Raw genomic sequence first — 22,983 nt, forward strand, 5'->3', positions numbered from 1 at the left:
TCTTGGCACAAGAGTGCCTAGAAATGTAAAGATGGATACATTCATTATTTCAACAAACCTGCATTGAATCTGAAAGGTCTGGGAATAAAACTCAGGAAAGAGCAAATGCATCCTCAAAGCACTCTAGGGTCCAGCGGTTTTCCAGTTGGACTTTGCGATGGCTCAACTTCCTTCCTCTCTCCCCGCCTCCGGCCCCTGCCCTTTCCTACCCTATCCAGCTGCAGAGAGGTCCTAGCCATGTGTGTCCCAGCTGCTGTCCATGCCCATCCCTGGCACCTTCGCTGAGGGAAGAAACTCAGGCACACACAGGCTGCCGCCCACTCAGACTTTATTCAAAGACCAGGAAGGGCCGGTGCAAGGAGGGGAGGAGGGCCTGGCGGGAGGCCCAAGGGGCAAGAAGCATGGCCACCGAGGCTCCAGCTTAACGGTATTTGGAGGTCAGCACGGTGCTCACAGAAGCCAGGAACTTGTCCAGGGAGGCGTGCACCGCAGGGGTGAACTCGGCGGGGAGGTGAGCGGCCAGAGTCACCAGCAGGCAGTGGCTCAGGAGCTGTGCAGAGAAGAGGGTCAGTGGGGCCGAGGGCCCGCAGCCGCCGCCTGCGCTGCACCTCCCGCAACCCGCGGGATGCTCTGCCCTGCGAGGAAGGCGCCATCTCGCCCCTCGACCCCAGATCGCTCCCGGCTCGCCGCTCACCTTGAAGTTGACCGGGTCCACCCGAAGCTTGTGCGCGTGCAGGTCGCTCAGCGCGGACAGCGCTTGGGGCATGTCGTCCACGTGCCCCACGGCGAGGGTCAGCGCGTCGGCCACCTTCTTGCCGTGGCCCTTAACCTGGGCAGAGCCGTGGCTCAGGTCGAAGTGGGGGAAGTAGGTCTTGGTGGTGGGGAAGGACAGGAACATCCTGCGGGGAGAAGCAGAGTGAGGGGTGGGGTTTGGGTCCGGGGCCAGGACGGTTGCGGGTGGCCGGTGGGTGAAGCCGGGCGAGGAGCCTGGGTCGGAGCAGGGGAGGGAGCCTCACCTCTCCAGGGCCTCCGCACCATACTCGCCAGCGTGCCCGCCGACCTTACCCCAGGCGGCCTTGACGTTGCTCTTGTCGGCAGGAGACAGCACCATGGTGGGTTCTTTCTGAGTCTGTGGGGACCAGAAGAGTGCCGGGCAGCCAGCGCGCCAGGGTTTATGCTCCGGGCACGGGGGCACGCCCGGCAGGGCGGTGCTCATTGGCTGGCGCGGAGCCCGGGGCGCGGCCTGGACCGCAGGGGAGTCCCGGACAGGGCGGCTTGGCCTCCGCTGGGGGCGCACACGGGGCGGGGGCCAGGACGTCTCCACCCTCCACCCGCCGCTCCACTCCCGCCCATCCAGCTCGCCAGGAAGCAGGGCGGTCGCGACGCTGGGCGAGGGGGCCGGCCCGTTGGGGTCGGGCGCTGTCGGCTCTTCCACCCCGGAGCGCAGCGCCACCCTTTTCTTTGGGGCGCCCCAGCGTCCCTAGTGAGGGAGAAAGTCAGCCCGCACCCCCGCCCCGGCCTGGCACGCGCTGGACGCGCGTCAGCTCCAGCGGGATCAGGGAACACGCGGGCGAGCGAGTGTGAGTCGGGAGGCTTCGCCCAATCCGGGACAGAGAGGAATGCGCGCACCCGGACGCCCTGGCCCATAGGAACGCAAAAGAATTTCCCCGCAGAGTCCGTCCTCCTCTCCAGTCTCGCTCCCTCCAACTCCCTTTCCCTCTGGCGATAGTCACTAGTGTGCTTGAGTGACAGGCACCAGGAAGGAACAAATACCAGGACGCAAAAAGCACGGGGCTGGGCTGCATGCAGGTTCAGACTCCTCTAGGGGGTTGTGGGGTGACGCGTGAGGGTGGTGGGTGCTGGCTAAGCCCCAGGTCATGGACTCACAGTGGGACCCTGTGCAGTTTGTGTGACTGACTTTCCCACTGGCCTAGAGGTCGTGGTTCACTGTGACACCCCCATCTCTCCAAATGCTATCTGATGGAAGACTTGCTAGGTAAATAGTTGTGAAACAAGTAAATAAAACAACAGCCAGAACCGCCTGGAGCATTCAGCGTCCTCTGGGAGGTAGGCAGTCCTCTAACCATCACACAAGTACACACAGAGGTGCAAACCTCATCACAGGCCCTGAGGAACTCTGGAGGTGTGGACCAGGCATTCAAGGGGACCAGGATTAGTATGGGGGCTTCCTGGAGGAGGTGAGACTTAAGGATATGTATTAGGTGGAGGAGGTAGAGGAGGGAGGAGGCTTGGCTCAGGGAGGAGAAAGGACAGAGGAGACAAGGCCCCTGTGGTTGGAGAATGGAGGTGGGGAGATAGGGGGGTGATGAGGCCGGCCAGCTCCTGCAGGGTGAGGAAGGAAGGAGTGGACTTCTGGGGAAGGGTGAGAGGTGCAGGAGTGCCAGTGAGTGCATCCTTGCTCATGAAAAGTGATTTTTTAGAGGGAATGGTACTGAGGAGAAAACAGCCTGAGGAATCACTGATAAGTCATTTCCTGGGGGTCTGGCAGAAGACCTCGCTTTGGAGAGTGTGTCAGCTGGGCACTCTTCAGCCTGCCCCCTGCCCCGTCCCCCCAAGACCCTTACTCAGGTCCCGCTCTGGATGTCCAGGAGCCTTGAGCAGAGAAGGAAGTAGCTCCCACCAGCTTAGCAATGGTTGGCCCATTGGATCTTCTCATTTCCCCTCCCTGTCTGCCACCCTCTTCTGACTCTGCCCACAGCCTGAAGGAAAGAAAAAAAATGATAAGATGTGGGGGCTTTTTTTTTTTTGAGATGGAGTTTCGCTCTTGTTGTCCAGCCTGGAGTGCAGTGGTGTGATCTCAGCTCACTGCAACCTCCGCCTCCTGGGTTCAAGTGATTCTCCTGCCTCAGCCTCCTGAGTAGCTGGGATTACAGGCTTGGGCCATCACGCCAGGCTAATTTTGTATTTTTAGTAGAGACGGGGTTTCTACATGTTGGTCAGGCTGGTCTCGAACTCCCGACCTCAAGTGATCCGCCCATCTCAGCCTCCCAAAGTGCTAGGATTACAGGCATGAGCCACCACACCCTCCTTTTTGTTTTGTTTTGTTTTTTTTTTGAGATGTGGGAACTTAAAGTCACCAAAGACCCCTTACCTCAGGCCTGGGACAACCCCTTCTTCCTGCATCTTACTGCAATGTCTCCGCTGCCTGAACCCTCTTTTTTTTTTTTTTTTTTTTTTTTTGAGATGGAGTCTTGCTCTGTCGCCCAGGCTGGAGTGCGGTGGCGCGATCTCGGCTCACTTCAATCTCCGCCTCCCGGGTTTACGCCATTCTCCTGCCTCAGCCTCCCGAGTAGCTGGGACTACAGGCGTCCGCCAACTCGCCCGGCTAGTTTTTTGTATTTTTTTTAGTAGAGACAGGGTTTCACCGTGTTAGCCAGGATGGTCTTGATCTCCTGACCTCGTGATCCGCGGCCTCCCAAAGTGCTGGGATTACAGGCTTGAGCCACCGCGCTCGGCCAGCTCCTACATCTTAATAAGAAAAGACAAATGACTTATGAGGACAAATACAAAGGATCATAACTGGAAATAATAGAAATAATCGATGAGGCCAGGTGAGGTGGCTAACTCCTGTAATCCCAGCACTTTCGGAGGCCGAGACAGGCAGATTACCTGAGGCTAACATAGTGAAATCCCATCTCTACTAAAAAATAAAAATAATTAGCCAGGTGTGGTGGCCTGCGCCTGTAGTCCCAGCTACTTAGGAGGCGGAGGCAGGAGAATCACTTCAACCCAGGAGGTGGAGGTTCTAGTGAGCCAAGATCGCACCACTGCACTCCCGCCTGGGTGACAGAGCGAGGCTCCATCTCAAAAACCGAAACGAAATGAAAAGTAATAATTAGTGAAACTGTGGAATGGCACAGAGCTGAATGAAGTGGCTGAAAGTGATATAGGGGAGACAGTTCACTGAGAATAGGAAGTTGTACACAGGTATCTACAGTATGATGGTATTTTTGTCCAAAAAGAGGGTCTGTGGCAGTAGTTGTAGTTGTAGCTGTTCCCTCTCAGCACAGGATGGGGCCGGTGGGCTCAGTCCCAAACCCTTCACTGTGGTCTCTTGGGGGTGGGGGTGAGGAGACAGGAAAGAGAGACTCTCTCCTACTTTAAGTAACACAAGAAAGGGTGTGTGTGTGTGAAAGCAGGGGTGGATTTTAGTTCATTTTTTTAAGTGTTTATGCTTAAATAACAATGCTCGGGCTGTGAGGCGGAGGAAGAGTGGATGGAGAGGGGGAGGGAACTCCCCAACAATTCAGAGGTCCATGTCCAGAAGAAAAGTGATGACGGGGCCCTCTCCGCCCTCCCCAAAGCTTGATCCAGTACTGTGAGTGTGGAGGGGGACGCTTGCTCTGGGACAGGAGCTGGGCTGGAAGTGCTGCTCATGTTCTTAGGAGGGCTGAGAGCCAGATGGGCTGTGCAACTTCCCAGCATGGATTCCAGGACTTCAGCACCGGGGACAGGGACGTTTCCAGAAGTTGCTGGCAGCTCGGGAAGCAGAAGCACCAGGAAGTCCCAGAGGCCCTGGGTGGGGCAATTAGCTGGGGGCTCAGAGCTGGGCACACAGTGAGTTCTGAAAGCACCCTATAAAGTGCAGGAGAAGTGCAGGAGTGAGGCCGCAAGGTACTCTGCTGAAGAGTCTCCCCAGGTGTAGGCTGCCGGCTGTGAGCATCGCAGCCCCTTCCTCCTTCCCCACTGACTGGGCTGCTGTGGGAGGGTTCCCATGACAGAGGCCGTGTGGGTAGGGCCAGCGCCCTCACTCCAGACACCTACCCTCTCCAGACACCTACCCTCTGGCAGGAAGGGGTGGGAATGAGAGAAATGTTCAGGCACCTGCACTTGCATTGGGAACAGCCTATTTTGCTAGTTTGTTTTGTTTCGTCTTGTTTTGATGGAGAGTGTATGTGTAAGTTCAACCAGGGAGATTTCAAAGGAGGGTGGCAATGCTGGGACTCCCTGAGAAGAACCCTGGAGGCCTCTCTTCCGCAGCTCCTGAGTCACTGCCTGCAGGCCTGGCACCTCTCAGGACAGGGACAGGCTCAGCACCTTCTCTTGAGCAGGCCCACCTCAGCTTCCCCTCCCATGGTCCCTGCAGTTCTCCCTCCCCAACCCCATGCAGCTGCGGAGAGGTCCTTGGTCAGAAACAGGAAAATACCCCGATGGCTGGCACATTCAGGGAGAGAGAGAACCCAGGCACACACAGGCTGCCGCCCACTCAGACTTTATTCAAAGACCAGGAAGGGCCGGTGCAAGGAGGGGAGGAGGGCCTGGCGGGAGGCCCAAGGGGCAAGAAGCATGGCCACCGAGGCTCCAGCTTAACGGTATTTGGAGGTCAGCACGGTGCTCACAGAAGCCAGGAACTTGTCCAGGGAGGCGTGCACCGCAGGGGTGAACTCGGCGGGGAGGTGAGCGGCCAGAGTCACCAGCAGGCAGTGGCTCAGGAGCTGTGCAGAGAAGAGGGTCAGTGGGGCCGAGGGCCCGCAGCCGCCGCCTGCGCTGCACCTCCCGCAACCCGCGGGATGCTCTGCCCTGCGAGGAAGGCGCCATCTCGCCCCTCGACCCCAGATCGCTCCCGGCTCGCCGCTCACCTTGAAGTTGACCGGGTCCACCCGAAGCTTGTGCGCGTGCAGGTCGCTCAGCGCGGACAGCGCTTGGGGCATGTCGTCCACGTGCCCCACGGCGAGGGTCAGCGCGTCGGCCACCTTCTTGCCGTGGCCCTTAACCTGGGCAGAGCCGTGGCTCAGGTCGAAGTGGGGGAAGTAGGTCTTGGTGGTGGGGAAGGACAGGAACATCCTGCGGGGAGAAGCAGAGTGAGGGGTGGGGTTTGGGTCCGGGGCCAGGACGGTTGCGGGTGGCCGGTGGGTGAAGCCGGGCGAGGAGCCCGGGTCGGAGCAGGGGAGGGAGCCTCACCTCTCCAGGGCCTCCGCACCATACTCGCCAGCGTGCCCGCCGACCTTACCCCAGGCGGCCTTGACGTTGGTCTTGTCGGCAGGAGACAGCACCATGGTGGGTTCTTTCTGAGTCTGTGGGGACCAGAAGAGTGCCGGGCAGCCAGCGCGCCAGGGTTTATGCTCCGGGCGCGGGGGCACGCCCGGCAGGGCGGTGCTCATTGGCTGGCGCGGAGCCCGGGGCGCGGCCTGGACCGCAGGGGAGTCCCGGACAGGGCGGCTTGGCCTCGCTGGGGGCGCACACGGGGCGGGGGCCAGGACGTCTCCACCCTCCACCCGCCGCTCCACTCCCGCCCATCCAGCTCGCCAGGAAGCAGGGCAGTCGCGACGCTGGGCGAGGGGGCCGGCCCGTTGGGGTCGGGCGCTGTCGGCTCTTCCACCCCGGAGCGCAGCGCCACCCTTTTCTTTGGGGCGCCCGAGCGTCCCTAGTGAGGGAGAAAGTCAGCCCGCACCCCCGCCCTGGCCTGGCACGCGCTGAACGCGCGTCAGCTCCAGCGGGATCAGGGAACACGCGGGCGAGCGAGTGTGAGTCGGGAGGCTTCGCCCAATCCGGGGCGGAGAGGAATGCGCGCACCCGGACGCCCTGGCCCATAGGAACGCAAAAGAATTTCCGCGCAGAGTCCGTCCTCCTCTCCAGTCTCGCTTCCTCTAACTCTCTTTCCCTCTGGCGATAGTCACTAGTGTGCTTGAGTGACAGGCACCAGGAAGGAACAAATACCAGGACGCAAAAAGCACGGGGCTGGGCTGCATGCAGGTTCAGACTCCTCTACCCGGGGTTGTGGGGTGGCGCGTGGGGGTGGTGGGTGCTGGACTCACAGTGGGACCCTGTGCATTTTGTGTGACTGACTCTCCCACTGGCCTAGAGGTCGTGGTTCACTGTGACACCCCCAGTCTCTCCAAATGCTCTGATGGAAGACTCGCTAGGTAAATAGTGGTTGTAAACAAATAAACAAACTTGGCTCTGGGAGGGGAGAGGACGGGGAAGAAGTCCCCTGTGGTTGCAGAATTGAGGTGGGGGCGATGTGGGGTGAGGAAAGGGTGGACTTGGTGGGGGAAGGGTGGGAGGTGCAGTAGTGCCAGTGGGTGCATCCCTGCTCATGAAAAGTGATGGTTTGGCCTGGCGCGGTGGCTGACGCCTGCAATCCCAGCACTTTGGGAGGCTGAGGCAGGTGAAAAACCTGAGGTCGGGAGTTCCAGACCAGCCTGACCAACATGGAGAAACCCTGTCTCTACTAAAAATACAAAATTAGCGGGGATCGGTGGCACATGGCTGTAATCCCAGTTACTCAGGAGGCTGAGGCAGGAGAATCGCTTGAACCCGGGAGGCAGATGCGGTGAGCCGAGATTGTGCCATTGCACTCCAGCCTGGGCAACAAGAGGGAAACTCCGTCTCAAAATAAATAAATAAATAAATAAATAAACAAATAAATAAATAGTGATGATTTTTGGCGGAATCGTAATGGAAATATAGAAATAGTGAGACTGTGGAATGGCATAGAACTGAATGAACTGGCTGAAAGGGGTGTAGAGGAGACAGTTCACTGAGAATAGGAAGTTGTACACAGGTATCTACAGTATGATGGTATTTTTGCCCAAAAAGAGGGCCTGCAGCAGTAGTTGTAGTTGTAGCTATTCCCTCAGCACAGGATGGGGCCGGTGGGCTCAGTCCCAAACCTTTCACTGTGGTCTCTTGGGGGTGGGGGTGAGGAGACAGGAAAGAGAGACTCTCTCCTACTTTAAGTAACACAAGAAAGGGTGTGTGTGTGTGTGTGTGTGAAAGCAGGGATGGATTTTAGTTTATTTTTTTAAGTGTTTATGCTTAAATAACAATGCTCTGGGCTGTGAGGCAGAGGAAGAGTGGATGGAGAGGGGGAGGGAACTCCCCAACAATTCAGAGGTCCATGTCCAGAAGAAAAGTGATGACGGTGCCCTCTCCGCCCTCCCCAAAGCTTGATCCAGTACTGTGAGTGTGGAGGGGGACGCTTGCTCTGGGACAGGAGCTGGGCTGGAAGTGCTGCTCATGTTCTTAGGAGGGCTGAGAGCCAGAATGGCTGAGCAACTTCCCAGCATGGATTCCAGGACTTCAGCACCGGGGACAGGGACGTTTCCAGAAGTTGCTGGCAGCACGGGAAGCAGAAGCACCAGGAAGTCCCAGAGGCCCTGGGTGGGGCAATTAGCTGGGGGCTCAGAGCTGGGCACACAATGAGTTCTGAAAGCACCTTATAAAGTGCAGGAGAAGTGCAGGAGTGAGGCCGCAAGGTACTCTGCTGAAGAGTCTCCCCAGGTGTAGGCTGCCGGCTGTGAGCATCGCAGCCCCTTCCTCCTTCCCCACTGACTGGGCTGCTGCGGGAGGATTCCCATGACAGAGGACGTGTGGGTAGGGCCAGCGCCCTCACTCCAGACACCTACCCTCTCCAGACACCTACCCTCTGGCAGGAAGGGGTGGGAATGAGAGAAATGTTCAGGCACCTGCACTTGCATTGGGAACAGCCTATTTTGCTAGTTTGTTTTGTTTCGTCTTGTTTTGATGGAGAGTGTATGTGTAAGTTCAACCAGGGAGATTTCAAAGGAGGGTGGCAATGCTGGGACTCCCTGAGAAGAACCCTGGAGGCTTCTCTCCTCTGCAGCTCCTGAGTCACTGCCTGCAGGCCTGGCACCTCTCAGGACAGGGACAGGTTCAGCACCTTCTCTTGAGCAGGCCCACCTCAGCTTCCCCTCCCATGGTCCCTGCAGTTCTCCCTCCCCACCCCATGCAGCTGCGGAGAGGTCCTTGGTCTGAGACAGGAAAACACCTCCATGGCTGGCACACTCAGGGAGAGAGAGAACCCAGGCACACACAGGCTGCCGCCTACTGGGACTTCATTGAAAGATCAGGAAGTGCTGGGGTGGGGAGGGGAGGAGGGCCTGGAGGGAGGCCCAGTGGGCAGGGGGCATGGCCACCAACGCTTCAGCTTAGTGGTATTTGCAGGTCAACACATCACTCACAAAAGCAAATAATTTGTCCGTGGAGGCACCACATGGGTAAACTGGGAAGGGTGTGATGGACCAGTGTCACCAGCAGGCATTTATCGAGGAACTGTGGAGAGAGTCAGGGGACGTAGATACCACTGTCACCTGTGCTCCACCTCCCCGAACGCATGGGATGCTGTGTCTTATGAGGAAGACCAGCTGCCCCCACACCCTAGATTCCTCCCAGCCCAAAGCTCACCCTGATGTTGCCTGGGTCCACCCACAGCTCGTTGACGTGCAGTTGCCTCAGCTCAGACAAGTCATTGGGCATGTCATCTCAGTGGGCCATGGTGTTGGTCAGTGTGTCGGCCACCTACTTGCATTGTTTCTTGATGAGGGCTGAGCCATACCTCAGGACCAAGTGAGGGGAAGGTCAGGAACATGCTTCAGGGGGAAGCAAAGAATGAGGGGCTGGGGGCTGGGGCTGGGGCAAGAATGGTTAGGGGTGGCCAGTGGAGCCCTAGTGTGGGTGTTGGACCCAAAATGTGAGCGGTGAGAGGAGGGTCCTTCCCTCTCAAGGGCCTCCGTGACATAGTCAGGAGCGTGGTCGCAAACCTTCGCCCAGACCGCCTTGATGTTAGCCTTGTCCTCAGGAGACAGCACCGTGGTGGGTTCTGTCTGAGTCTGTGTAAGCTCAAAAGTGAAAGGAGGGGGAGAGTAGGAGCTCTTATGCCTGGGATGCAGGGTCTTTGGCAGGCAAGTTGCCAGGAGGTGCCTGGCACGGGAAAATAGGAAGAGGAGTGAGAGTAGGCAGGTTGCCCAAGGCTGCCCTGCGTCTCTTAGTCCTACCCAAACAGAAACCCAGTTCTGTACATGGTAACCTTCCCACTCGCATTGTCCTGGGCTTCTACACAGGGTCCTGAGCCCCTTATACCCGTAAGGTATCCACATATGGCCCAGACCCAGGCAGCTTCCTGGATGGTAAGAAGAGCACAGTTTTTCCAGAGTGAAACATAAGCTGCTTTCACACCAAACTGCCTGGGACCAAAAGCTGTTACTTATCCATGTAAACATTTGGGGGGCTGCGCGTGGTGGCTCACGCCTGTCGTCCCAGCATTTTGGGAGGCTGAGGCGGGCGGATCACTTGAGGTCAGGAGTTTGAGACTAGCCTGATCAACGTGGTGAAACTGTGTCCCTGTTAAAAATACAAAAATTAGCCAGGCATGGTGGCGCGCGCCTATAATCCCAGCTACTCGGGAGACAGAGGCAGGAGAATCGCTTGATCCCGGGAGGTTGAGGCTGCAGTGAGCCACTGCACTCCAGCCGGGGCCACAGAGCAAGGCCCTGTCTCAAAAACAAAACAAGACAAAATGAAAAAACTCAAGAAAACAGTTGGGGTATGTTGATAACATGGGGCCAAGTTCTCCAAACTACCAGGCTGGCGTCCCAGGCAGTGCAGGGCAACAGGTCCCTGGCACTGACTGCTGGAGGGAGCTTGACTGACTCACAGTCAGGGCTCCACTTCCAACAGCTCTCTTCAGACCTAGGCGCTGACCGCCAGGTCAGACCTGGCTGCCAGGCCTGGTCTAGTGCTCCCCACACTGACCCAGGATGGCCAACCCAGAGCCAATCCTATTCAGGATTTGCAGACCTCGAAGGTCCTACTCTTTCCTCAGACCCTGTTCTTTGTCTGAAAAGCCTGGGGTGGAGCCTTAAGATTCCTTTCCCCATCCTGGGGAGGGAGAAGAGGGAACCTGGGGGAGGGAGTGCCTTGGCCTGGGCACCTGCAGAGACTGAGACACGGCAGCTGGGGCTGGGTGGAGGGGTGGGGTGGCAATGAGCCGGCAGGCACCCACCCTATGTTATGATTTCAAAAATTATTTCAAAAATCTTGTGAGTTGAATGTTGTTTTTCTATTCGATGGGTAAAGGCCGGAGAGCTCTGGGACATGCCCAGGGTCGCATAGCTTGTCAATGAGCAGGCTGGAAGCCTAAACCAGGTCTGTCTGCCAATTTGTGGCCACAGAGGACTTCCTCCCCACCTCACCCCCAGGGCTGGAGGGTCACAGGCAGGGCTAACCAGGCTAGCACAGGTTTGCAGCCCAGGAAGTGTCCATGGGGGAAGGAAGGGGATAGGAACAGTGAGGTCTGCGGAGCCCTCTGCTCTGGGGCCCTAATTAGGTTGCACATTTGGCTCCAGGACCTCAGTTTCTGCATCTCTCTGCAAAGGGTCCAGGATTAGCATCTACAGGTCCCAGCAGGAAGTGGGGATGGAGAGAGAATGAGTGAATAAATGCATGAATGGGGAAGTGCTTTGCGAACAGTGCGGTTGGAAGCCGGATTCAAGAGTTGAAGTCGAAGGCCACCCCCCCCCCCACCCACATCACAGTACTCCCTCTGCCCCACCACACTGCCCGCCATGGGAGGACAAACCTCCGGGGGTGGGGTGCATTTGAGAGTTCTAGGAGGATCCTTGCAGGTCCCTGAGTTTCTCTGGCCAACAATAGTGACCTCACTTTGCCAGCTCCCCAAAGACCACACAGGCGGGGACAGGTATTTGGGGCCTCTGTTTATTGACAGGCACAAACAAAGGCCAGCGCAGCACTAGGCTCAGCGGTACTTTTCCGTCAACACCACGGCCACACCAGTCAGGAACTTGTCCCACGCCGCTTGCATTTCCACGGTGAACTCGTCCTGCAGGTGGGAGGCCAGCACGACGTGGAAACACTGGATTAGCAGCTGCAGGAGAAGCGGCCTGTGAGACGGGGTCTGTCCCTCTAGGGATCCCCGGAGCTCCCCCGGCTGCGCGCTGCACCATTGCCCCGGCCGGAAAGGGCTCACCGGAAAGTTGGCTGGGTCCACGCGCAGCACGAGCGCGTGCAGGTCCGCCAGTGGGCTCAGCGCTGCGCGCAGGTGGTCCATGTGCTGCACCGCCGCGCCCACCGCCGCCAGCATGCGCTGCCCGTGGCTCAGCAGCTGCGTCGCGTCCTGGCAGGAGCTCAAGTGCGGGAAGTAGACCTTGGTGCTGGGGTATACTGTGAAGAGCCTGCAGGACCAGGTCGGTGACCGGGGAGGAGGGCGGCTGCGTGGGACTTCACTAGCGCCCACACCGCCCAGAGCCCCGGGGATCCTCATCGGAGGGACCTTGGATGGCGTTGGCGGCCCACGCGGCCAACACCCTCATCTCCACCTCCCTGAGCTCCCGGAGACCCCGCCTCTACCGACCTGAGCAGCAGCTCCGCCCCGAATTGCGCCTCGTGGCCCGCGATCAGGTCCCAGACCTGCGCGATTTGGGCGCGCTCCTGGGCGCTGAGCATGGCGCCGCCTGACGTGCTCTGGGGGCCGCACCCGCCGCCCTGGGCTCCTTATAGAGACTCCGAGCACCCCGCCTGTCCTTATCGGCCCGAGAGCGGCGGGAACGCGGGGACTCTCGGCCTGCGCCGGGAACGTAGCCAGTCCGGGTTCCTGCCTACATGGAGGCCTCGACCTCCGGGATCCCAGGGTTTCTGGCACTGACTCACGCTGTTGTGCGTGGGTACCTTTACTCCAGACTTCAGGGGCGTCTGTAATTACTCCCTCGGGCAAAGTTACTGGTGTGCCAGAAGGGAGCTCATGGGAGGAGCCGGAGAGAGAACACGGGGCAGGAAACCACTACTCTCTTAGGAGTCGGGGAGGGACAGGCCTCAGGGACCCCCGCAGCTGCCAGAATCCCGGGATTCGGACTTCAGGCTTTGTGGAAAAGTTCCCTGAGTCCCGACACGCTCCCGATACGCTTAGCGAAGTGACAATCTTTGGGCGATATGGGAAGCTGGGAGACGCACAAACGCCCGTCTGACCAAGAGCCCCAGGAGACGCCGTGGGCTGGCCCGGGACTGCTCTGCTCCACCCGGGCTGCAGCTCCGGTGCTCAGGGCAAGAACCTCCCCAAAGCGCCCCCCACGTGACCCCCAGGCCGCGACGTCAGCGGGGACGACCGCGTTCCTGCAAAGCCCCCGGACCCATCACTCAGCTTCTCCCCTTCTTCCCTCCAGTACTGAGAACACAGAGCCCAGATCGCTCTGTCCTCATCCATTTATTGGAGTCAGGGCAGGAATTGTGGGAGGGTGAAGGGCAGGGGAGGGGCCGCAGCCTGTCCTGGGGATCCCGGAGGCGGCGCTCAGCGGTACTTCTCGGTCAGGACAGAGGATACGACCGATAGGAACTTGTCCCAGGCGGCGTGGGCCTCGGCCGTGAAGTCGGCGGGGAAGCGCGCGGCCAGGGTGACCAGCAGGCAGTGGGACAGGAGCTGGGGGACGGGGCCGGCTCAGTGCGGGGGCGGGGCCTAGCCCGGGCCCCGCCCCTCCTCGCGACACCTCCCAGCCCCACCCAGAGATCCCGCCCCGCCCAGCGATCCCGCCCCGCCCCGCCCGCACCGCGCCCTGCTCACCTTGAAGTTGACCGGGTCCACGCGCAGGACGTAGGCGTGCAGCTCGCTCAGCTTGGACAGGGCGGCGCCGATGTTGTCGATGTTCTTCGCTGCGTCGCCCACGGCGGCCACCACTTTGGAGCCGTGCGCTTGCAGCTGCGCGGACCCCGGGTGCAGGTCGAAGTGCGGGAAGTAGGTCTTGGTCTGCGGGTAGCTGAGGAAGAGCCTGGGACGGGGGGCGGGGGCCGTGAGCTCCCAGCAGCGCTCCCTCCCGCCCACGGCCCCCGCGCCCTGCGGCCCTCTCCGGGCACCAGGACACATCTGCGACCCCGCAGCAGGCCCCAGCCCCTCCTCGCGGTGCCCGGCTGCCTCCCAGGCTGCCCTGTGCTAGAGGCCCCCCAGGTCGCTGCAGCTCCCGGCTCATCGCCCTGCTTCTAACGGGTTCTGTTCGCCTGATCCCCAAGTCCCCGCCCTCCGCCTGCAGCACGCCTGGTGCCCCCAGCCCCTCCACCGTCTCCTGTGGCCACAGGACCTCCCTCCCAGCCCCAGACTGGGTTGCCCGCCACCCCTTCTGCAGGCTCATGACCTCCCAGCAGCGTTCCAGGGAAGGAAAAGCTCCCTGGCCCCTCCCAGGGGATCAGATGCTGGGACTTTGATACTGGGACGGTGCCCTGATCCCAGATGCTGGGCTCAGATGCTGAGACTTTAGAGGCTGTAGTGCCCTAGCTGCCCTGTAAGGCCCTTCAGGTCTAGAGCACAATTTTTCACCCTCTGCTTGTCAGAACCTGGGCCTGTGCCTGCTCAGGTCTCAGTGAGCCCAGATACCTGTGCAACTCCTAATCGTACCCTCCTTACCCTGCCCTCCTCACTGAGAGGGAAGGCTATCTGTCCCCACTGTCCCCTCCCCACTGTCCCCTCCTCACTGTCCTCTCCCCACAGTCCCCTCTCCACTGTCCCCTCCCCAAGATCCCGTCCCCACTGTCCCCTCCTTGCCGTCCCCTCCCCACTGCCCCCTCCCCACTGTCTCCTCCCCATCCCCTCCTCACTGTCCCCTCCCCACCATCCCCTCCTCACTGTTCCCTCCCCACTCTCCCCTCCCCACAGTCCCCACTCACATACCTGGTCTCCCACCCAGTCCCTCTGGCAGTCCTGCCTGACACTCACCTCTCCAGAGTCTCGGTGCCGATGGTGTCGGCCTGAGTGGAGATCTTGGCCCACATGGACACAATGAGGGTCCTCTCAGTCTTGGTCAGAGACATGGCGGCAGGGTGGGCGGCTGCATTGGAGTTGGGCCTGCTCAGGACTGGCCTTGGTAGTGCTCAGCCCCCAGGGTCTCCTTATATACAGGGAGCTGGGCCCAGCCAGCCTGTGGCCATTGGTCAGGTGAGAGGAGGGGGCTGCCGGGGTGGGGTTTCTTATCAGATTCAGTGACAAAGGGGCCCTCAGGGCCTGGTGCAACTGGGGGCTGGGGAAGCTGTCACTTCTGTCTCCCCTTCTGCCCACCCCTGAGCCACAGCTGGAGCCCCAGGTTCTGGGAAATTGGGGCCCCGATCTGGGCATGAGAGTCCACGTGGTCAGTTCAGCCCAGACTGGCCTCAGGAGTGACTGTCCTTGACCTCCCTGTCCCTGTGATTGCAGGGTGACCCGGAGCACATGGGCCCTGGCAGAGGCACAAGCCATTCCTCACTTCACTGAAACTTCTCTGGCCCACCTTATGAGTTCCAGTTTGCAAATGGGGAAACCGAGACTCCCTAGAGAGAAAGTGGGACCCAGTGTCACAGAGTGGGAAGGGACAGACCTCTCCAACCTCTGCTGTGCAGCTCCCTCACCTGAATGAGGCTTGATCTGGGGTTCTCCCCTAGTAGCCTTGTGGGGGACACTCTGAGCCGGGCACCTAGGCAGGAAAGTGGCTTGGGAGACCGGACTCTTCACAGAAGGTGAGGTCATATGCGCCTACAGTTCTGCTCACTACGTTCTCATTGCAGCGTGGAGGAGACCCTCCTCCAGCTCTATTGATTTATTTCTTTTTATCCTCTCTGTTTATTAACTACTACCTCCTCCATTAGACGGCCATTTCGATGTGCTGAATATATTCCTTTTATTTGGTACGTGTGCTTGCAAAGGGTGTGATTTTATGCATGTATTTTAAATTTATATAAATTATAGGTAGATATAAAAATTTTTTTTATTTGTTTTTGACATGGAGTCTTGCTCTGTCTTCCAGACTTGAGTGCAGTGGCGTAATTTTGACTCACTGCAACCTCTGCCTCCTGGGTTCAAGTGATTCTCCTGCTTCTGTTCCCAAGTATCTGGGATTACAGGCATGCACCACCATGCCTGGCTAATTTTTGTATTTTTAGTAGAGATAGAGTTTCACCATGTTGGCCAGGCTGGTCTCGAATTCTTGACCTCAGGTGATCTGCCTGTCTCGGCCTCCGAAAGTGCTGGGATTATAAGCGTGAACAACCACGCCCGACCCAAGCACATCTTTTTTAAATAGAGGATTTTTTAAAACAGGGGAAAAAAGGCTGGGCGTGGTGGCTTGCCATGGGGCTGCACATGGTAGCTCCTGGTTGCGATGAGGTTGCACCACTGCACTCCAGGCTGGGTGACAGAGTGAGGTTCTGCTTAAAAAAAAAAGAAAAAAAAAAAAAAAAAAGGAGGCCGGGCGCGGTGGCTCAAGTAAAGGCCGAGAGAGAGGAGAACATACATCTTCACGCACTGACTTTCTTTTCACTTGCTGCATCAGCAAGCGTAGAAAGAGAGAACATACATCTTCACGCACTGATTCTTTTTACTTGCTGCGTCAGCACGCGTGCCCCCATCCCCGCTGACGGGTGCGATGCAGCTCCCATGCGAATCAGTGGGTTACATCTTCAGCCGGCAGGGCTCCCCTTTGTGAACAAGCTCTAGTTTTTTTTCTATTATAAACAACTCCATGAAGAATATCAGTGCTTTGGATCTTTTCCTCATGATAGACCTCTAGAAGGGGAATTATTAGAAGGTGTCTCAAGAGTATTCGTTTTTTTAGCTTTTTGAAACGAATTACTTTTCAAGACAATTATATGGGTTTATAGTTGCAAAATTAGCTGTTTGAAGCTCACTGTGGGTGCCCTTCCTGCCCTGGGGGCTGTCACGGCTGGCCTGGAGTAAGTTGGAAGTTTAGCACTACACACCATGGGGGCAGCTTTCAGACCCCATGCTGCAAAGGTGAGGGGATCCCATAGGAGACTAACACCCTTTGTTTTGAAAACTCTTCCCTGGCCGGGCGCGGTGGCTCAAGCTTGTAATCCCAGCACTTTGGGAGGCCGAGACGGGCGGATCACGAGGTCAGGAGATCGAGACCATCCTGGCTAACACGGTGAAACCCCGTCTCTACTAAAAAATACAAAAAACTAGCCGGGCGAGGTGGCGGGCGCCTGTAGTCCCAGCTACTCCGGAGGCTGAGGCAGGAGAATGGCGTAAACCCGGGAGGCGGAGCTTGCAGTGAGCTGAGATCACTCTTTCCTGGGGAAGGAGTCTCCAGGCAGAGTCGGGCGGGCGGGGGTGCCAGTGAGGAGGGCATCGAAGGGACTCACAGGACCTTGGGGCCTGCAGTGTACCAGGCCTTGGGGTTGGGTGCGTGGGGCAGAGGGATGCGTGGTCTAGGATGTTAGAAACAGTAAATCAGCCTGGGTTAGAACTGGGTCAGGTGGACTCCCCTGAGTCCCCTCTTCCCAAGCAGGGGCGCCTTCGGCCCTCAGAAGTCAGGGCAGTGGGCTGCAGGGTCCTGGGCAAGAGGGGCCGGGAGATCCTGGGGGCAGGAGATAAAGGCTGTTCCCCCAGCCCCAAGCCAGGCCCACAGCACTAAGTCTCTTCTCCCTGTAGCTGCACGTTGTCCCGGCACCTCTCGCAGCCTGTGCCCCACAAGCCGTCCTGGGCCACAGCCTATGCCCAAGCCATTGGCACCACCAGGAGATTCCTTGCACCAACAGCTTTTCACCTTTCTTTCTCCTTCTGGATAGTCTTGTGTCCTGCCTCCACCTCATGCCTGTGCTGTTATTTTCTAATAATGTGGGTGTGGAAGCTCAGCACCCATCCTGTCTTACATTAGCCTCCGTCTGTGTCCTGGTGCTCCCACTGATGGATGTGTCCGTACAGACCTCTCTTCTGGACTCAGGCCCCTAGATCCAGGGCAGTATTTGATGTCCTCATCTGTGTGTCTCCAGCAAATCATCTCTAAAATAGAGCCCTGAAATTCCCCACAAAACCTACTCCACTGCCCTTCCCTGGCCTCTCTGACTACTGCCCTTCCTTCCTGAGGCTCAGGCCGGAGAGCACAGCACCCTCGACACTCCCCGACTCACCCCTGAAACTTACAGATGGAGGAAAAGACAGACAAGGCCTCCTGTCCTCCCCCCCTCTATCCCTAGCTGCTGGCCACTCCCCTGAAGCCCCTTCCCTAATACTGCTACTCCCTCAAATGTCACCAAGTTAATAGACCTGCAGTGGGCAACCCATTTAAAATCACAATCCTCCCCTCCTCTGTCTAGGCCCCTACTTGCTCTACTTTTCTTTTTCCACAGGAAAAAAAAAAATGTTCCTGTTTATAGTTCACTAGAATGTAAGCTCAAGGGGAGCTTGAGGAATTTTTTTTTTTTTTTTTGACAGAGTTGTGCTCTGTCTCCCAGGCTGGAGTGCAGTGACACAATCTTGACTCACTTCAACCACCACCTCCTGGGTTCAAGCGATTCTCCTGCCTCAGCATCCCAAGTAGCTGGGATTACAGGTGCATGCTACCTTGTCAGGAGTTGGAGACCAGCCTGGCCAACATGGCGAAACCCCGTCTCTACTAAAAATACAAAAATTAGCAGGGCGTCGTGGCGCGCCTGTAATCCCAGCTACTCAGGAGGCTGAGGCAGGAGAACCTCTTGAACCCAGGAGGCGGAGGTTGCAGTGAACCAAGATTATGCCACCACACTCCAGCCTGGGTGACAGAGCGAGATTCCGTCTCAAAAAATAAAAATAAATAAATAAATAAATATTTTAAAGAACATCTATTTTCTTCAGTTAATAACGTCAAAAAGACTGCATTGACATGGTTAAATTCGCAGGCCCCTCAGTCCTTTGGGGATGGAGTAAATGGCTGGTATCATTGCTTTTAAAAGGGTCTTGAACTTGTTGGTGCATATGTTGATAAATGGATTTGGATCAGTATTAACCTGATTTTGGTGGTGGTTCTCTGTCTGTGCAGGCTAGTGTCCTCGTTGATTTTAGGAAATACACAGTATGTGGAGGATATTTAGAGTACTGATATTGGCATCCCCCTCTCCAAGGGCTCCGAGAGAAAAAGCAACTGGGGGCAAGAGAGAGACCAGGCCAATGTGGTAGAATATTAACAGCTGGAGATTCTGGATGAGTAGTATTCGAGAGTTTCTATATTCTTGTAATTTTATTTAACAGTGTTATTGAAATAAAATTCACTTACTGAATGTGTACATTTCAATAATTTTTTTTTTTTTTGAGACAGAATCTCACTCTGTCGGCCAAGCTGGAGTTCAGTGGCACTATCTCGGCTCACTGCAACCTCTGTCTCCTAGGCTCAAGCAATTCTCCTGCCTCAGCCTCCCAAGTAGCTGGGATTACAGGCATGTGCCACCAAGTGTGGCTAATTTTTGCATTTTTAGTAGAGACGGGGTTTCACTGTGTTAGCCAGGTTAGTCTTGAACTCCTGACCTCAGGTGATCTGCCCACCTTGGCCTCCCAAAGTGCTGGAATTACAGGCGTGAGCCACCACCCCCGGCCCATTTCAATAATCTTTTTTTGGTTCTTTCTCTAAGAAGTTTACTAAGTCACAGAGAACAGAAAATAAAAACAAAAGTCTCATTCTAATTGCTTTTTTTTTTTTTTTCTTTTGAGACAGAGTCTTGCTCTGTGGCCCAGGCTGGAGTGCAGTGGCGCCATCTTGGTTCACTGCAAACTCTGCCTCCCGGGTTTACGCCATTCTCCTACCTCAGCCTCCCAAGTAGCTGGGACTACAGGCACCCGCCACAACACCCGGCTAATTTTTTTATTTTTATTTTTTAGTAGAGGCAGGGTTTCACCATGTTAGCCAGGAAGGTCTCGATTTCCTGACGTCATGATCCGCCCGCTTCGGCCTCCCAAAGTGCTGGGATTACAGGCGTGAGCCACTGTGCCTGGCCCCATTTCCATAATTTTTAATATGTTCACATAATTGTGCAACCATCACCATAATCAATTTTAGAATGTTTTCATCACACCCCAAAAAGCCCCATGCCCACCAGCAGTCATCCTTGTTTCTCCATCTTTGTCTTATTCTTGCAGGATGTTTTTATTTTTTGATAATTTGAATATGTTTCAAAATAAAAGATTATGAAATTATGATACATATGGTATTAGGAACAATAAACTACAGAGTATTAGAGTGTCTTTGCAGTTCTTTTGGTCATAGCCAAGGTATTGTGTTCAGAAGTCACCTGGAACAATTCTTTTTTCTGATTATTATATCACAACATTCTTACATTGGTTCATTTATTTAAGTTGGTTTTCAATTTGGGGGGTTTTATTTTCTCTCTCTCTCTTTTTTTTTTTTTTTTTGAGATGGAGTCTCATTCTGTCACCCAGGCTGGGGTGCAGTGGCACAATCTCGGCTCACTGAAAGCTCCGCCTGCTGGGCTCATGCCATTCTCCTGCCTCAGCCTCCTGAGGAGCTAGGACTACAGGCACCCGCCACTGCGCCCGGCTAATTTTTTTGGTATTTTTAGTAGAGACGGGGTTTCACCGTGGTCTCAATCTCCTGACCTCATGATCTGCGTGCCTCGGCCTCCCAAAGTGCAGGGATTACAGGCGTGAGCCACCATGCCTGGCCCTCTTTTTTTTTTTTTTTTTGGTAATATAGATAAGGTCTCTCACTGTTGCCCAGGCTGCAGTGTGGTGGTGCAATCATAGCTTACTACAGCCTGGAACTTCTGGGCTCAAGTGATACTTCCCGCCACCCACAACCCAGCCTCCCAAGTAGCTGGGACTGCAGGTGCACCACCACGTCCAGCTAATTAAAAAATATATATATATTTTTAGTACAGATAAAATCTTGCTATGTTGCCTAGACTGGTCTTGAACTCCCAGGCTCAACTGACCATCCCACCTTGGCCTCCCAAAGTGCTAAGATTCCAAGTGTGAGCCACTGCACCCAGCCACTCTTTTTGTTGTGTTTTGCTTTTTTAGAGACAGAGTACTGCTGTGTCGCTCAGGCTAGAGTGCAGTGGCACAATCATAGTTCACTGTAGCCTCCAACATCTGGGTTCCAGCAATCCTCCAGCCTCAGCCTCCTGAGTAGCTAGCACTGCAGGTGTGAGGTAGGAGGTGGGACTCTGCATGTACTCTAGAGGTCGGGCTCGGACACTGGACCAATTTGAGGACTAGCTAAAACAAGTAGGGCAGAAGCAGCTTTCCATAAGACACGCTCACCAGTGTGCCATGGGAGTTTACCATCGCCCTGGCAACACCCAGAGATTACCATCCCTTTCCATGGCAGTGACTGGACCACCCAGAAGTTACCACATTCATCCTAGAAATTTGTGCATAAACTTTCCCTTAATTTGCATGTAATTAAAAGTGGATATAAAGATGAGTGCAGGGCCGGGCGTGGTGGCTCAAGCCTGTAATCCCAGCACTTTGGGAGGCCGAGACGGGCGGATCACAAGGTCAGGAGATCAAGATCATCCTGGCTAACACAGTGAAACCCCGTCTCTACTAAAAAATACAAAAAACTAGCCGGGCGAGGTGGTGGGCCCCTGTAGTCCCAGCTACTTGGGAGGCTGAGGCAGGAGAATGGCGTAGACCCAGGAGGCGGAGCTTGCAGTGAGCTGAGATCCGGCCACTGCACTCCAGCCTGGGCGACAGAGCAAGACTCCGTCTCCAAAAAAAAAATAAATAAATAAATAAATAAATAAATAAATAAATAAAGATGAGTGCAGCAGTGCCTCTGAGCTGCTCTCCTGGGCACACTGCCTATGGGGTACCCCAGCTCTGTAAGGAGCAGTGCTCTGCTGCTGCTGTCTGCTGTGGCTTCAATATCAACTAGAGTTGCTGTTAAACACCACCAGCTTGCCCTTGAATTCCTTCCTGGGCAAAGTCAAGAACCCTCCCAGGCTAACCCCCAATTTGGAGGCTTACCTAACCCGAATCATCTGCTGCCACGATGCCCAGTTAATTTTTTAATCTTTTTGAGACAAGGTCCTGCTGTGTTACGTAGGCTAGCCTCCGACTCTTGGCATCAAGTGATCCTCCAGCCTTGGCCTCCCAAAGTGGTAGGATTACAGGCTTGCGCCACTGGCAAAGCCACTGTTTTTATTTTAATCTTATTAATTTTGTAAATTTTTTAAAAGACAGCGTCTCCCTATGTTGGCCAGGGTGGCCTTCAACTCCTGGCCTCAAGCAATCCTCTCTCCTTGGACTCCCAAAGTGCTAGGACTACAGGTATGAGCCACCATGCCCAGACTGAATTTATTTTTGGTAATGAAAAATATTTACACAATTCAAAGGTGAAAACTATGAAGACAGTCAGACTTGGAGGAGCTTCCCCTCCTACCCCTGTCCTTCCCTGTCCTTCCACCTTCCCCTCCATCCCTACCTAACTTATTATTTGTATTCATTTCCGGTTTATCCTCCCATGGTTTGTTTTTGCAGAAGTAAGCACATGTGGGCACATACATGTCTGTGCATAAACACACATGTCCACACACAGCCTCACACATAGTTATGCATATGCTCACATACATGTGCACACACATATTCTTGTTTGCCCTCTGTTCTACCATTGTATACACACCATTCTAACCTCTTTATTTTCATTATTATAAATTATCCTCATTTTTTTTTTTTTCAGTCGAGTTCTCCATTGTGCGGATATCCTTGATTTTTCCAGTTAGTCCCTGATGATGGACACTTGGGTTTTCAGGTCTTTGGCAAATCAGATGCCCCGGTGGACTTGCGCCCCGGGCTGGGCTCCCTCTGCCCTGGATGAGGGGTGCCCAGTGGAGGAGGGGCCCCTGCAGTCTGATCAAACTCTTGGATTTTTGCCTATCAGGGAGGTGAGACATGGATCTCAATGAGGTTTTATTTTTGTGTAGTTTAACTTGCATTTCTCTTACGAGTGAGGCTCAGCCTCTTTTCCTTTCTCATTTCTGTGAACTGTGATCTGTCTATATCACGTCTGTATCCCCCACTAGATTGTCAGCCCCACCGGGCAGGGGGCTTTCTTTATTTCAGCTGCGGTGTCCATAGCCTAGAAACATGGCTAGGCTGTCTTACGCCCAGTAAATGTTTCATTGAGGAATGGAAGAAGGAATGAGTGAACGCAGACGCCCATCACTCCCCTCTTCGTCCTGATCGTTCTGAAATCAGGAAATAGTACACATTCGGGAGAAATAAAGAAGGAAGACCACGGAGGTCCCAGGGAGAGCCGGGGCGGGTGGGCGGCAGCACTGCTCCCCCTACCGCAAAGGCCTAACTGCACCCCTTTTCCACCACGCCTGGGTGCCGAGTGCCCCCCGCTCCCGCCCCGGGAGCTGCACATCCCTCTGCTTCTTATAGACCCTGGAGTCGGTGCAAGGATCTCTGCGGCCCAGCCGTGGCCGGGAGACAGCCGGGGCGTCCTCCTCCCGCTCCGC

General features: G+C 55.9%; 4 protein-coding genes across 4 annotated transcripts; all 4 read right to left on the reverse strand.

The window, feature by feature from the left end:
• Window positions 1-311: 311 nt before the first annotated feature.
• Window positions 312-1,362, reverse strand: LOC126944881 (hemoglobin subunit alpha-A/Q/R/T-like). The gene is made up of 3 exons (XM_050774761.1): window positions 1,017-1,362; window positions 695-899; window positions 312-550 (listed from the first exon to the last, which is right to left on the reverse strand). The coding sequence occupies exons 1-3, from the start codon at window positions 1,214-1,216 to the stop codon at window positions 422-424; spliced, it is 534 nt and encodes a 177-aa protein (XP_050630718.1). The 5' UTR covers window positions 1,217-1,362; the 3' UTR covers window positions 312-421.
• A 3,855-nt stretch (window positions 1,363-5,217) lies between these two features.
• LOC126944882 (hemoglobin subunit alpha-A/Q/R/T) lies at window positions 5,218-6,089 on the reverse strand. The gene is made up of 3 exons (XM_050774762.1): window positions 5,923-6,089; window positions 5,601-5,805; window positions 5,218-5,456 (listed from the first exon to the last, which is right to left on the reverse strand). Exons 1-3 carry the CDS (start codon window positions 6,015-6,017, stop codon window positions 5,328-5,330), a joined length of 429 nt encoding a protein of 142 aa, XP_050630719.1. The 5' UTR covers window positions 6,018-6,089; the 3' UTR covers window positions 5,218-5,327.
• Window positions 6,090-11,465: 5,376 nt separating this feature from the next.
• Window positions 11,466-12,251, reverse strand: HBM (hemoglobin subunit mu). Its single transcript, XM_050774768.1, has 3 exons — window positions 12,134-12,251; window positions 11,750-11,954; window positions 11,466-11,647 (listed from the first exon to the last, which is right to left on the reverse strand). Exons 1-3 carry the CDS (start codon window positions 12,223-12,225, stop codon window positions 11,519-11,521), a joined length of 426 nt encoding a protein of 141 aa, XP_050630725.1. The 5' UTR covers window positions 12,226-12,251; the 3' UTR covers window positions 11,466-11,518.
• Window positions 12,252-12,905: 654 nt separating this feature from the next.
• Window positions 12,906-14,571, reverse strand: LOC126944888 (hemoglobin subunit zeta). Its single transcript, XM_050774769.1, has 3 exons — window positions 14,477-14,571; window positions 13,334-13,538; window positions 12,906-13,192 (listed from the first exon to the last, which is right to left on the reverse strand). The coding sequence occupies exons 1-3, from the start codon at window positions 14,569-14,571 to the stop codon at window positions 13,064-13,066; spliced, it is 429 nt and encodes a 142-aa protein (XP_050630726.1). The 3' UTR covers window positions 12,906-13,063.
• Between the last annotated feature and the right edge of the window lie 8,412 nt (window positions 14,572-22,983).

Source organism: Macaca thibetana, chromosome 20, assembly GCF_024542745.1.
Source record: "Macaca thibetana thibetana isolate TM-01 chromosome 20, ASM2454274v1, whole genome shotgun sequence".
NCBI lineage: Eukaryota > Metazoa > Chordata > Mammalia > Primates > Cercopithecidae > Macaca > Macaca thibetana.

What these genes read in the sequence shown, in the direction of transcription:
- LOC126944882 (XM_050774762.1), bottom strand. Translation starts at nt 6,017, where the DNA reads ATGGTGCTGTCTCCTGCCGACAAGACCAACGTCAAGGCCGCCTGGGGT. An exon ending in GGTGCGGAGGCCCTGGAGAG is followed by an intron (nt 5,806 to 5,922) that starts GTGAGGCTCCCT and finishes TTCTCCCCGCAG; the next exon opens with GATGTTCCTGTCCTTCCCCA. An exon ending in TGGACCCGGTCAACTTCAAG is followed by an intron (nt 5,457 to 5,600) that starts GTGAGCGGCGAG and finishes TTCTCTGCACAG; the next exon opens with CTCCTGAGCCACTGCCTGCT.
- HBM (XM_050774768.1), bottom strand. Translation starts at nt 12,225, where the DNA reads ATGCTCAGCGCCCAGGAGCGCGCCCAAATCGCGCAGGTCTGGGACCTG. An exon ending in GGGGCGGAGCTGCTGCTCAG is followed by an intron (nt 11,955 to 12,133) that starts GTCGGTAGAGGC and finishes CTGGTCCTGCAG; the next exon opens with GCTCTTCACAGTATACCCCA. An exon ending in TGGACCCAGCCAACTTTCCG is followed by an intron (nt 11,648 to 11,749) that starts GTGAGCCCTTTC and finishes CTTCTCCTGCAG; the next exon opens with CTGCTAATCCAGTGTTTCCA.
- LOC126944881 (XM_050774761.1), bottom strand. Translation starts at nt 1,216, where the DNA reads ATGAGCACCGCCCTGCCGGGCGTGCCCCCGTGCCCGGAGCATAAACCC. An exon ending in GGTGCGGAGGCCCTGGAGAG is followed by an intron (nt 900 to 1,016) that starts GTGAGGCTCCCT and finishes TTCTCCCCGCAG; the next exon opens with GATGTTCCTGTCCTTCCCCA. An exon ending in TGGACCCGGTCAACTTCAAG is followed by an intron (nt 551 to 694) that starts GTGAGCGGCGAG and finishes TTCTCTGCACAG; the next exon opens with CTCCTGAGCCACTGCCTGCT.
- LOC126944888 (XM_050774769.1), bottom strand. Translation starts at nt 14,571, where the DNA reads ATGTCTCTGACCAAGACTGAGAGGACCCTCATTGTGTCCATGTGGGCC. An exon ending in GGCACCGAGACTCTGGAGAG is followed by an intron (nt 13,539 to 14,476) that starts GTGAGTGTCAGG and finishes CCCCCGTCCCAG; the next exon opens with GCTCTTCCTCAGCTACCCGC. An exon ending in TGGACCCGGTCAACTTCAAG is followed by an intron (nt 13,193 to 13,333) that starts GTGAGCAGGGCG and finishes CCCGTCCCCCAG; the next exon opens with CTCCTGTCCCACTGCCTGCT.